Source organism: Barbus barbus (assembly GCF_936440315.1).
Source record: "Barbus barbus genome assembly, chromosome: 48".
Lineage (NCBI taxonomy): Eukaryota > Metazoa > Chordata > Actinopteri > Cypriniformes > Cyprinidae > Barbus > Barbus barbus.
Window position 1 is genome coordinate 3601226 of NC_136726.1, and position 14402 is coordinate 3615627.

Below are 14402 nucleotides of genomic sequence, written 5' to 3' on the forward strand. Positions count from 1 at the left end.
GAACATATCTGGTAAAAATCATTGTGTTTTTTGTATTGTAGAATGCTGATGGCCTAAAACAATGGGTGCTGTTGACCAAGGCAACACAAAATATGCATTTTCACGAGTTGGGATGTCGCATTAAAATTGCCTGCCAAATTTTATTATCAGGAGATATGTGGTCATAATTCTGAGATATGTCTGGAGGAAGCATAGAGATGCATTGTCTTTATCCTTGACCCCAGACTAAGGCAAAAATGTAACAATAGATCTATCTATCTATCTATCTGTAATAGGTGTATCAACATCTCACTGCTTAAATCTTTTCCTCCTCCATGTCATGCCTGTCAAGAAGCGCTCAAACATCATCATTTCATTGCCAGATCTGTCCCGGCGCAGTTTGCCCCTCCCAGGCTTCATGTCACCTCCTGTGCTGTGATTGTTTGGTGTTTTGTGATTCTAATGTGGCCTGTGCTGGAGAGGCGCTGACCTGAGGTGATTATGACGCTGATGTGTGTGGATATAGACGCACACCGGAGAGAAGAGTTGTGACAGATTCATGTCCATTTCAGCTGTCCACACCGCTCACATATGAATGCATACAGGAGCTCTTAACATAACCGCTTTACATGATTCACGAGGCTCCTCTCAACGCAACCGCCATGCAGCACTTTGACCTTCTTGATGTGAACATTTCTGCAGCATGCATCGCAGAATAGTTATTTTCCACCTCAAAAAAATATTTAAGGCCCATTCACACAAAGAATAATAACTATATTAGCATCCACACCAACGCACAATAATGTTCTGTTTATTCTAAGCTCCTGCTGTTTTAAATGCTTAAATTCTGATTGAGTGTCAATGCTTTATCATTCTTCACCTGAAAAAAAAGGAAGATTCTAAAAGTGATTCCAATAATATTGTGATCGTTACAGTTGTGGTGTTGACTATTCAGAATTAGAAAGAACTACAATTCAAACTTTATAGTTATAGCTGTCATCTTTAGTATAAGCAGGGCTAATATCTAATTCATATTTGTGCTTTGTTTCCAAGTAAAAATATTCAAAATCATTTTAAAATGAGAAAAAAATATATGTATTTTTAAAAATAGGTTGTAGTGTCTTAAACATTTTTTCTCGGAATGGAATATTAATTACAAACCTAATAAAAAGAAAAGCTTTACTCATTGAATAATTGACTTATTAAAACAACTAAAACTAAAACTTAAATAAAGTTTATATATAAAAAAACTGTACAGGCATGTTTAAAAAACAACAAAATATAAGAAAACAAAAAAATTTAAATGAAAACCAAATTAAAAAAAATATGTCCTCAGAATTTTTTAGCTCTGCCTAAAGCAAAATGTCATTGGTCCAAAGTTTCATTCTGCATACCAATATTTATAACATCAAATATAATTAAATAACAAACCTTTGACAAACTTGACAAACCAAATAGCAAAGCTGCGCTGAATCCGTCCAGCTATGAGAGCACCTAAATGACCTCTTAGCAACGACTCTTGGACGAGGGCAGCTATTACAGGAATACAGACACAAAGAGGCATGAGGCCATTCATCACTGCAATACATCCACTCTCTCTGCATCGCAACGCCGCTCATATCACACTTTATTAGGCCACAGATGCACTGGCATTTACAAATGACTGCTGCCTATGGAAAACAGCACATTTGCCTATATTTCTGCATACATTTCTGGGGTTTGATTCAGTGTCAAGGAGAGCTGCTCTCCATAGCTGTCGTAGTCGCAGAGATTAGTCAGATAAGCACTGTTTTATTCAGTTCACTGCTCTTTAACACACAGCTATAAACACACATCATAGATCTCGAAGGAGCTGGAGAATGAAAACATATTTAGACCATGAAATATCGAAGTTAATTAATTAATTGCACAATGGCAGTTCCAATAAAGAAGATAATTTGAAAACTGTCCAAAACTGTTTTGGACCCCATTGAATTACATTGTACAGACACCGATGTCCATTTTTAGGTGGACTATCTCTTTAACGTCATATTTTGAGTTTAATCTGAGATACAATTCATGGCAAAATGTCCTAATTTATCTGATGTATTAATAAATCAATTCAGTTTTCATAAATAAAATCATATTTCACAATCATAAGCATATTAATCCTTCTTATACTTTTTATATTTCCTAGATTAAACATTTGTAGCACAGATGTGAATAAGATCTCATCATAATATAGAGTTGGGGTAACAACCTTTAAAAATAGCAAAAGTAACTCCAGTCCATCAGTTAATGTCTTGTCAAGCCAAAAGCTGAGTGTTTGTAAGAAACAAATCCATCAAGACATTTAAATTTTAAACTTTTGGTCAAGTCCATAATCCATAATATGCTTCCTCCAGTGAAAAAGTCCATCCACTGTTGTCCTCTCACAACAAAATCCACTCATACATTTGTTTAAAAGTGTTTTGGACTGTTTTATGGTTTATAAACGGTGCTTGATCTGTGCATATTTCTCTCCTGATTCAGATGAGATGACTTTTTCACTTGTGAAAACAATGAAAACCGGACAGTTCACCCAGAAATGAAAATGTGATGTTTATCTGCTTACCCCAAGGGCATAGGTGACTTTGTTTCTTCAGTAGAACACAAACAAAGATTTTTTAAATCAAACCGTTGCAGTTTGTCAGTCATATAATGGCAGTCAATGGCACACAGATTTGAGAGAGAAAAAAAAAAAACATACACAGACAAAACCAAATTAAACCCTATCTCTCGAAAGGACACTCTATCTACAATCTGAATTAGGAATGTCAATGGTCCATTTGAGAGATAGGTGGTGGTAATGCACTTATAAGTCTGCAATCTGCTGTAAAGCAAGAAGAAGAAGAAGACGTGTCACGCGCCGGATGTTGTGAACGCGCTCAGGACAGTTGGACAATGCGGTGGATCAGAGGTAAAAAACAATATAAATGCAGTTCAGATTCTTGCACAGACCGATCGTTTCATGTCTTTAGACCTCAATGTACAGTTGGGCAAAAAAGTATTTAGTCAGCCACCAATTGTGCAAGTTCTCCCACTTAAAAAGATGAGAGAGGCCTGTAATTTTCATCATAGGTACACTTCAACTATGAGAGACAGAATGGGGGGAAAGAATCATTGTCAGGAAATCACATTGTAGGATTTTTAATGAATTAAATTCCTCGGTAAAATAAGTATTTGGTCACCTACAAACAAGCAAGATTTCTGGCTCTCACAGACCTGTAACTTCTTCTTTAAGAGGCTCCTCTGTCCTCCACTCGTTACCTGTATTAATGGCACCTGTTTGAACTCGTTATCAGTATAAAAGACACCTGTCCACAACCTCAAACAGTCACACTCCAAACTCCACTATGGCCAAGACCAAAGAGCTGTCGAAGGACACCAGAAACAAAATTGTAGACCTGCACCAGGCTGGGAAGACTGAATCTGCAATAGGCAAGCAGCTTGGTGTGAAGAAATCAACTGTGGGAGCAATTATTAGAAAATGGAAGACATAATCTCCCTCAGTCTGGGGCTCCACGCAAGATCTCACCCCGTGGAGTCAAAATGATCACAAGAACGGTGAGCAAAAATCCCAGAACCACACGGGAGGACCCAGTGAATGACCTGCAGAGAGCTGGGACCAAAGTAACAAAGGCTACCATCAGTAACACACTATGCCGCCAGGGACTCCAATCCTGCTTAAGCCAGTACATGTCCGGCCCGTCTGAAGTTTGCTAGAGAGCATTTGGATGATCCAGAAGAGGATTGGGAGAATGGCATATGGTCAGATGAAACCAAAATAGAACTGTTTGGTAAAAACTCAACTCGTCGTGTTTGGAGGAGAAAGAATGCTGAGTTGCATCCAAAGAGCACCATACCTACTGTGAAGCATGGGGGTGGAAACATCATGCTTTGGGGCTGTTTTTCTGCAAAGGGACCAGGACGACTGATCCGTGTAAAGGAAAGAATGAATGGGGCCATGTATCGTGAGATTTTGAGTGAAAACCTCCTTCCATCAGCAAGGGCACTGAAGATGAAACGTGGCTGGGTCTTTCAGCATGACAATGATCCCAAACACACCGCCAGGGCAACGAAGGAGTGGCTTCGTAAGAAGCATTTCAAGGTCCTGGAGTGGCCTAGCCAGTCTCCAGATCTCAACCCCATAGAAAATCTTTGGAGGGAGTTGAAAGTCCCAAAACATCACTGTTCTAGAGGAGATCTGCATGGAGGAATGGGCCAAAATACCAGCAACAGTGTGTGAAAACCTTGTGAAGACTTCCAGAAAACATTTGACCTCTGTCATTGCCAACAAAGGGTATATAGCAAAGTATTGAGATTAACTTTTGTTATTGACCAAATACTTATTTTCCACCATAATCAGACAATGTGATTTCCTGGATTCTTTCCCCCCATTCTGTCTCTCATAGTTGAAGTGTACCTATGATGAAAATTACAGGCCTCTCTCATCTTTTTAAGTGGGAGAACTTGCACAATTGGTGGCTGACTAAATACTTTTTTGCCCAACTGTATCGTCACGAGCCGCAGGGTTTAATTTGGTTTTGTCTGTATGTTTTTTCTCTCTCAAAGCCGTGGGTCCCATTGACTGCCATTATGTGACTGACAGACTGCAACGGTTTGAGTTAAAAATCTTTGTTTGTGTTCTACTGAAGAAACAACGTCACCTGTATCTTGGATGCCCTTGGGGAAAGCAGATAAACATCACATTTTCATTTTTGGGTGAACTATCCCTTTAACGATAAATTTGTTTCTGACAAACAAACAGCTTTTTACTTCACAAGATATTAACTGATGGACTGGAATGGTGTGGATTACTTGTGAATTATTGTGATGTTTTTATCAACTGTTTGGACTCTCATTCTGACGGCACCCATTCACTGCAGAGCATCCATTGGTGAACAAGTGATGGAATGACACATTTCTCCAAATCTGTTCGAGAGGTGAGCCTGAGGGTGAATACCTTTTTATTGTACGGTGAAGTAATTCCTTTAAGGCTGAAAATCGCACAGTGTATGATTGTCTCAGATGATGTTTAGCTTCAGACTTTGATTACATTGAGTCAGAAGATATCAGACATGTTTGATTTTTAGAACACATCGTTTTCATTTGTCATACGTCTTCTAGCAACAATGCACATGTTTCTGTGTGAGTTGTTTAGAAATCTGGTAGAGTGTGATCCTGCTTTAGTGTATGATGCCCAATTTTTCACATGTAATGCTTTACAAAATAGGCAAGTGTTTTAAAATCTAGTGTTTTGATTCTAAAAGTTCAGTAGAGTATTGCAGCATTTAGAGACATTCAACGTCCAAGAGATCAACAAGAACAACTCAGCAACCACTCAACATTGTGCTGCCAAGAATTGCAAAGGTCACTCATGATCACTAAGTAAAAGTCTACTGCAGTTAATATTAAACTTTCATATTTGACCCTAAAAGTTTTGGCCACAGTTTTTAGTATATGGATCAATTCTCACTCTTAAGTTGCTTATAAGCATGCATATTATTAATATTTTGGCTGTTTATTAGTATAATATAGCACATATTCTGCTGACCATATTCTACATCCATAATCCCCAATACTTAAACTTAACAACGACCTGGCTGACTATTAATAAGTAGTGAATTAGAAGATTATTAAAGTAAAAGGTGTAGTTCATGGTTTGTTAATAGTGAGAACTGGATCTTAAAATACAGTGCCCAACGTTTTTAAAGACTAAAGCTGAACTGGGAAATATAAAACTGCATAAAGTAATAAAAAAAGCACTCTAACCACTGAATAATTCACTCCAGCTAAATGTCATTAATATAAAATAATATTATGAAAATTAAATAAGAGTTTTTGAAAAGAGCTAAATGACAATTAATATAAATCAAAGGGAGCTACTCTACTATAGTACCACCATTTTTGGGATACAGTCCCCTCTGTGTGTGACAATCAAAAAATAGCAAACTCAGCTGCCCTGTGCATGTTATTCTGTTATACAGCAGCGCTGCCTGATCCCATGGTCATCAAAGAGTCCACACAGCATTTATGATCAGATATGATCTGAGCCATACGGATGTCTCACACAATGCCATAATCACAGTGTTATCAATAGTCGGGTTTGGGCTGGATACGTTTAAGCCCTGCTGGAGATTTGGCCGTTGCTCTGTTATTGAATATTTCCATTGTCAGGCCAACAAAAGTGTGATGATCACAGGCAAAATGCTTACACAGGAAATTCTTTCTTTGCATTGTAAACAGAGGCTGATGTCAGCAGTTTTGAACAGAAATATGTGATGATTGGAAAAGCACGGTTTTGTTCCTCTGTGATGAGTTCTTAGAAAAAGCTGTGCGGCCTGTGGACAGTTCGACGGCTCTTGTGTCATTCTCTGTTTTTCATGTCACTGTCCTTCCTTTAAAACATGAGAAAGGGTTACACATATTTTGCAACCTAATTCAGCTAAATAAGTTCTAATACAACAGGATTCAATTACATAAGAATGGTGTTGTTTATTATTTTTTTTACTTAATCTAATGTCTGTCTAAAATTCTTGTAATATTGCTGTCAAAACACAATGCATTCCCTTTGACATGTTAAGTAAAAAAATATTAAAATATAAAATAAATGTAAATGAGTGGTGCTACTTATATTTCGTACATGCTGCACTTCATTTCAACATGAAAAGAAATTAAATTTTGCATAAGGAAAACATAACCATTACAAGATTTTTTGTAACATTTTCAAATCACATTTAACCCTAAATTGTCTACTTAAGCATATTATTAATTATATATTTTTTTCGTAATTCTTAAAATATTTTCTTTCTTTTGATTTTCATTATTGTTATACAGAATAAAGGCAGTACAACAAATACTACTGTCATGTATAAATACATATTACTTAAAAGATTATTATTTTGCATTATATGAGAATGACTTTACTTATAGTAATTTGCATTTTCCTTGAAGTAACACACCACAGAAAAAAGGTCCTATTTTCTTGCAACCAATAATGCCTTATACTCTCTTTTGATATCGTTTTAAAATATGACCTGGAAATGCATGCAGATGACAGGTTTTGTGAGTTTCTACTTGCTGATGATATGAAATGTTTAGTCAAGTAACGGTTCACGTAATGTGAAATAATTCCATATTGTCATTTTCATTTTAGGAAGAAGTCAAGCCACCATTTTGGCAGCATCTATGTATCTGGGAGATCTGGGGATGTAAAACATCAGTTGAACCCTAGTCACCCGTCAGGTCTTTATCCGCCTGCTTACACCTCCAATGCCTCCCATCTGTTTGAATCAGATATGTATCTGGAGAGCTCTGGACTCCCTTGAGCTTCATTCTAGCTGATTGCTCATTTTATAATGCTAATGGTGGCAGGCGGGATGGTGTTGGGTTCCCGTCAGCTGGTTTCTGCGCTGGGAAGAGTGTCTAATAGACTTTGACAGTTAAGAGGGCAGATCTTATTCACCGAGGGATTTGGTCTGTTGTATTATTGTGGACATTCAGTGGACATATTAGTCAACGGATCTCAATGATGTTTTTGGTTATACAGGATGTGTCACTATGGAGGAATAGAACTTGCTAGGAGAGACCAGTCGAACAGCTCTGCACACAATGAACCACACGTTTATATGCGCTATTTAGTTTCTTGTTACAATTATATAAATTATTAGAAATCTTTGGAGAGAACAAGACTCAATAGGAATCAGCTACCTCTGATCGGCAGCTATGGCAACTACAATTATAAAAGTTGCCATATCATAGCACATTAGCCATATGAACAATGATCTCAGTAATAATAACCACAACATTCACAATTTGCTAATAGCGCATTTTATCACCTATTAAACAGACTTCCATAGTCCAGACAACAAACGATAAAGCATTGCTGACCATCTGTCCGTGTGGTTTACAGACGTGAGGTAGAGCTGATGAGTCGTACCTGCTCAATGAATGGCCTCTATTATTCTATTTGGTTGTAGAAGTATCATCTTCCATTGGCAAAGATCATTGCGTATTAACACAATGTGTTGTTATTGGTAAGTTTATTGAAATGTAAATGCAGGAGGACAAGGTGACCTAGATTTTTATCAGTAGAGAAAGGGCATGAATTCTGCTTGTGTGGAAATAGGGAAAGAATCATTTCTTTGTTAAAGGTAAATCACTGAAAGAGGAGACGGGTGTTTGAAGGTATACACACTCATATGGTACGACTTTAAGTAAAATTACAAACGCAAAGCACACTCCTTTTAATCAAACGGGAAATTAAATGATTCATGCTTTGTATAAGCCAAATGCATAGACAGTTGAAATGGAAAATGGCTTTGAGAACTTATGCAGTTGCCATAACATACAAGACATGATGCCACAACATAAAATAACGTCATACATAAGAGTTCCTCCAATGTAACAATATTAATTTACAGTGTTTTTTTAAATGGTTAAAAAATAAAAATAAATATTTTAGCATGGTTTAGTGTTTACATTTACAATCTAAATACTGTACGTATAAAAGAACACGTAATTCAAACACAAAAATATATTAATGTGAAACACTGACTGATAAGTAGTTTTTGATAAGAAATAGGGACTCATTTATCCATTAAATAATACAAACGTACCTCATCACAAATCCTATAAAGAGTTTAGCAAATGTACTGGATGAATACCTTCAGTTATTAAAAAAAAACATAACTTAATTGTAAAATAAAAGATGATAGCTGCATATTAACAATACTTAGAATGTTCCTCAGCAAAACAACAAAAAGCATCAAATTAATTTATAAAATACAATCAACACCACTTCAGTTGTGAAGATCTGTTCTAACTAGGGAACATTAACCCACAGCAGAATTTATATTAATGTCACTACATAGGGTGCACTTGTACAAAAATCTTAAAGAAACAACACGCATATAAAATTGCATCACATTTGAATGTATGGGTTTGCACCCTGAAAGATGAAATTCAATTCATCACTGTTGTTTTATTGTCTTCTACCAATTGCCGGAAATGAAAAGTTGCACCATTTTCGCTCAATCTCTCGAGCCAAGGTAAAGCTCTGTTGAGTTGCAATTTTTCTATATTTTCCAGTTGCTCGGCAGAAATCGACAGGTGAGGCATGACACCATTTTGAATAACAGGTATTACATTTGTCCTTGCACCCAAACCACTAGTGAGAGAGGTATATTGGCTCCAGAGGCCTAAGGAATCTCCGTTACGCACTTTACCCACAACATCTTTTGGGGAAGAGTCCTGAAATTGCTCGGAATTGGATCTAAGGAATGGACCATCAACAGAAAGTCTGCGACCTCGTCTGGCTTGAGAACTGCTCCACATGTGAGTTCCCATATGAACCTAGATAGAAAACAAGATGCAAAATGCAAGCAAGTAATTGGTTATGGAACATCTGGAACGCTACAACGCAATCTATACAAAATAAGTGACTGAACATCTTTAACAACTTTTAACTGGTGTACCTTCAAATTTCCTTTGGTGGTAAATGCACGTCCACATATGTTGCAGGCGAAAGGTTTCTCACCAGTGTGGGTTCTTTCATGAATTTGCAGTGCACTTGAAGAAGAGAAGGTCTTCCCACAAGCGTGGCAGAAGTGCTGTTTAGCTGTTCGCCGAAGTGGTGTTAATGTTGGTGTAGAAAGTGCAGACAATGTGGAAGCTGTTGAGCTAACTATACCTGTGTGTGAATCTTTAGGATCTTTTTTGATGAGCCCATTGTGGTCAGTCCTTTTTGAGGGAATAATTGGTTCCATGGAGGGTAGAAACTGGTTTGGTGGAAAAATCAGGATCTGATTTGCTGGCTGAAACAACTGTGAGGGTAACTCTCGCATCTGATGGGTAAGCATGTGCTGTTTAAGGTTACCTTTGGTTGAGAACCCTCTGTTGCACGAAGTGCACATAAATGGTCGCTCTTTGGTGTGACTTCGATAATGAATATCCAGAGCACTTTGACAGGCAAATGTCTTGTTGCAGATATCACAAACATTGCTTTTTAGGGATCCCCGCTCATTAAATGGAAAAATAATGGTCAAGCTATCTTTTGGTGTATCTCCAGATGTTGCATCAAGTAATCTAGGCACTGTAAAATTTGGCTGTAGACTTAAGATTTTTGATTCAGCAGATTTCAGATTTATGTCAGTTGTAGTGCATCCTTGCCTTTCAGAAGCAGAGCCATTGGGGGAGGATGGATTCCAGGAGGTTGTCGTCTCAGTGATTGCCGAAATCCTTCTCCCTACACTCTCATGGTCACTATCCAGTGAAGATGATCTCAGGGTTGAGCAGTCTCCATCCACCGATCCATTCCCCAAAGTCAACTTATCAACGTTTGACAAGTTTTCCACATTCAAACCTGCAATCTGACTCTCTGACCCAGTTGCTATGGCAAACTCAGAAGAAGCAGGTGAAGAACACAGACTGTCCGGTAAAGAGGCTGGGTATTTTGAATCGAATGCACCTTCCATAATATCCATGTTCTCACTGGACAAGGTATCCTCTTCCAAGGTCCTACCATCTACAGAGTCAGCATCCTGATCCATGGGTTCTGCACAGCTATCATGCAGTGGAACATTAGGAATGTGACCACCCATATGCATGTGGATATGCTGCTGTAGAACCATTGCATTTGTAAACTTTTCTTGACAGATGGGGCATGAATGCTGTATTCTAAGAGGTGTCATGGAACGATGAATGCTGTAGTGTGTCTTGAGATTGCCCTTGGTTGTAAACGCCCGTCCACACACTCTGCATTTGAATGGCCTTTCTCCGGTATGGGTGCGGTAATGCATTTTAAGGGCACTTTGACAGCTAAGAACTCGGTGGCAGATTGCACACTCATTGGGGTCAGTAGACTTCTTGGCAATGTTCTCCACTAACTGCTCCAGCTTTGAAGTCTCAGATGCTCCAGGAGGATTTATAAGACTTCCAAAAAGAAATTTGGTTTCACGCTGCTCCGATTTTAGCTCTGATATTAAGGTTGTATTGACTGAGGTATTAATAGCAATGATGTCTCTTGAACCCTCCCCTGAGGAGCTTAGTAAGGGTTGTGTGACCTCTTGAAATTTCTCATTTGAAATTAGAGGAGGGCTATGACCAAATCCCTCTTGATGTCCATTACTTCTCTCACACACCTCACTGACAACAGGACTATGATGTTTAGTTATTGATACCCCTTCCTCCTCTTTTTTAATGATGGGTAGAAGACTTGGCAAAGATGATGGCAGCCTAAAGCCAAGTGAGTTACCCACTAAAGGTTTACTGTCCAACCAGTTGAGAGTAGGCTTCTCGGGAGGCAGAGTCATGCCATATGGAATACCTGTGTTGGTTGGGACATTATCTAAATGCTCTGGAACCGGATAAGGATTCATTAGTATGTTAGGATACCTCTCCTTGTGACGTTGGAAATGGACTTTGAGATTCCCACGGGTGGAAAACCGATTTCCACATATGTTACATTTGTAGGGTCGCTCTCCAGTGTGAGAACGCAGGTGTATTTGCAAAGCACTATCACTTCCAAACACTTTGGCACAGAACCTGCATTTGTGCTTGAATATACAATCTTCAGATGGTGTCTTGTGTTCACATACACTAACATTGATGGGTTTGGCTTCGCTATGTTGGGCTAGGGCAGTCAAAGCATTCAGGTCCTCCACAATTGTCCCAATACGAGGCAAGGAGTTTGCAGACATATTAAAGCTGTTTGGTTTATGGGGCAATTGGAGTTTGTTTATAATCCCATCTGTAATTGAAGCAGGAGATTGTGCAGGATTTTTTAAATGAGCTGTGCCATCAACTGTATCGCTTACTGTGTTACCATTCAAAGACTGATTACTACACAGATCACTACCAATCTTTGATGGGTGGCCTCTGTTTTCATCACTCATTTGGAAGTTTCCTTTATCACCCCTTAAGTCATCTTGGGTGTTTTGTGAAATAACATGTTTAGACGGTTTAACATTAGCAGCTAGGTTTTCTACTAGCCCAGCAGCTGCTGTGAGTTGTTCAGAGAGGTGTGAGCTAAGTTTTATCAGTGAACTGGTTTGAGACAGACCATTGTAGGCATTTGTGGCCACAGGTGTATCAGAATTTTGGGTTGCTAATGGCATTATTTGGCGTCGAATTTGTTCAATTAGTTTTAACTGCTGCACCTGCTGTTCCTGCAGTGTTAACAGCTGCTCAATCAAACCAGAGGCCGCCATTTTGCTGTCGCTAGTATTTCTGCAACTTGTCTTTGGATTTAAACTTGTTTCGTGTGAAAACTGAGCAACAGCAACTTTGGTGTTTTCTAGGTTCTCAATGAAGACATTGCTATTAATGGCTGATAATTTACATAACTCAAGTAAGGTATTCTCTTGAGGTAGTACAGTTGAGAATGCTGAGCTAAAGCCATCAGCATAATCACTGTGTTCATTATTGTGATATAAATGAGACTTTTTGCCAATGTCATGACTGCGATTTTCAAATTTGTGTTCGAATGTGGATTCGTCAGCTTCCACTGATGTTCCTTCATTAGAAAATTCACAAAGTTCATCTTTATGGTCATTACTTGTCACTCCATCCAAATTCTCCTCAGTGTTGAAGAATGGTGAATTAATTGTGAGGCCAGAAGGTGGAGCATCTAGGCTTTCGTTTTCACTTACTATTAGAACTAATTGATCTTTTGAACAGTCTCTCTGGTGTTGGTATAGGTCTATTATACTGGAAAATTGAGCACAGCATTGTTCACAGATATGGACATTGCAGTTTGGAGTGGGTTCATTCTCCGTTGTATGATCTGAATTTCAAGAAGAAAAAATATATACATTTTTATATAAGGTCATATTAGATAGCAACACAATGTAAACTTAAAGCTTAGCAAAAGACAACACAGTAGCATGCATCTCAGATATAACACAATTCATCATGACATAGTGGGAAAATAAAATTCTTATTAAAAAATGACTTCCAAGTATAACATTGTATGATTATTGATTTAGCAAAATCTGTTTACGTTTTACAATAACTTTATGGCATTTTCATAATGATCTCAAATTATGTAAAAAGAACAGTTTTGTTTCAAGTGCATATCTAGGATATCCTTAATAGATATGTGGATTGATTGACAAATTTTGCTTTAGATTTAAATGACACAACTTTTTCCCCCCCATTATAAAGCAGATAATGTAAAGTTTAACAACAGGAACTATCTATTAATAGGGTACAATAATAACATCTGATTTTCTATTCACTTTACAACAATGGATTTTTTTATATAAATATTAATGGGCAACAGGGTTGCAGATTAAACTAGCCCCAAATAGTAGGGACTAGCTAGATTGTGACAAAATGTTAGTTTATAGATTTTGAAACACTTTTATTTCCCATTAATTCAAGAAAAATAAGAGATTGTTTGAACACCTCTAAACATTTTGGTAATAGAGTTAAATGATAGAGAGAAGCAACATTTTTGTAAAAAAAAAAAAAAGGAAAAAATGTGTAACTTGCTTGTCCCACCATGTAGGTAAAATGATATAGTATGTAGTATGTTACTTCCAGTTTTTATGGAATGTAATTTTTTTGTATTATGGTGAAATTCATGCAATAACACAACTGTGTTTAAAATGTGGGACACACCATATTGACTAGTAGGCCTACGTTTAGAGGTATATATATATATATAACAGTATATTAAAGCTATTACAATGCAAACAATATACAGTAATTTGATTGGCTTCTCCCACTGTTAAACTTTTCTATACTAGTGTTACAACTTGCATGTCATAATTTGGCATTAGGGAGTTGTGGATTAAGTTGTTGTAACAATGACGCTTTTTGAATGCAACTCTCAGAACATATACTTATATAAATATATATATACATATATATACATACATAAGCCTACATACATATGTATATATATATATATATATATATACATATATATATATATATATATATATATATATATATATATATATATAAACACACACACATACAGAGGAAATAGTTGTAGTTGTATTAAAATCCGTGGATAGAAATGTTGCACACATTCCGTACTTTTTTCAAACTTTGCCCGTTTTGATCAAACTCCCTCAGCATAGTTCAGAAAGTGATAGAAAACTTACCGATGAGAACACACTGTGGCTTAGCCTGTTTCCTCCGGGACATGCTGGAATATAGCCTGTTTTTCTCCCTGAAGAATCCACAAGTGTCCTTACATCAAAGTGAATCAGTGTCCGACCAAAAGCATCCTTGTCAATGAGCCCCGGTCAGGGTGAACCTACCGCCGGACCCTTCACGTATTCATCATAACTGAGAAATAAAATGTTGGCAGAAATGAAGTTGCGATGATCACACAGGAATGTGCTAATCGCAGTGATGTCAGCAAAGAAGAACTAAATAAGTAAAATAAG

General features: G+C 37.5%; 1 protein-coding gene across 1 annotated transcript; it reads right to left on the minus strand.

Moving 5' to 3' along the window:
- Positions 1-8964: 8964 nt before the first annotated feature.
- Positions 8965-14157, minus strand: LOC306866578 (sal-like protein 1; the record flags this gene model as incomplete). Its single annotated transcript, XM_079411837.1, has 3 exons — positions 8965-9354; positions 9477-12784; positions 14115-14157. 3 exons carry the CDS (start codon positions 14155-14157, stop codon positions 8965-8967), a joined length of 3741 nt encoding a protein of 1246 aa, XP_079267963.1.
- Between the last annotated feature and the right edge of the window lie 245 nt (positions 14158-14402).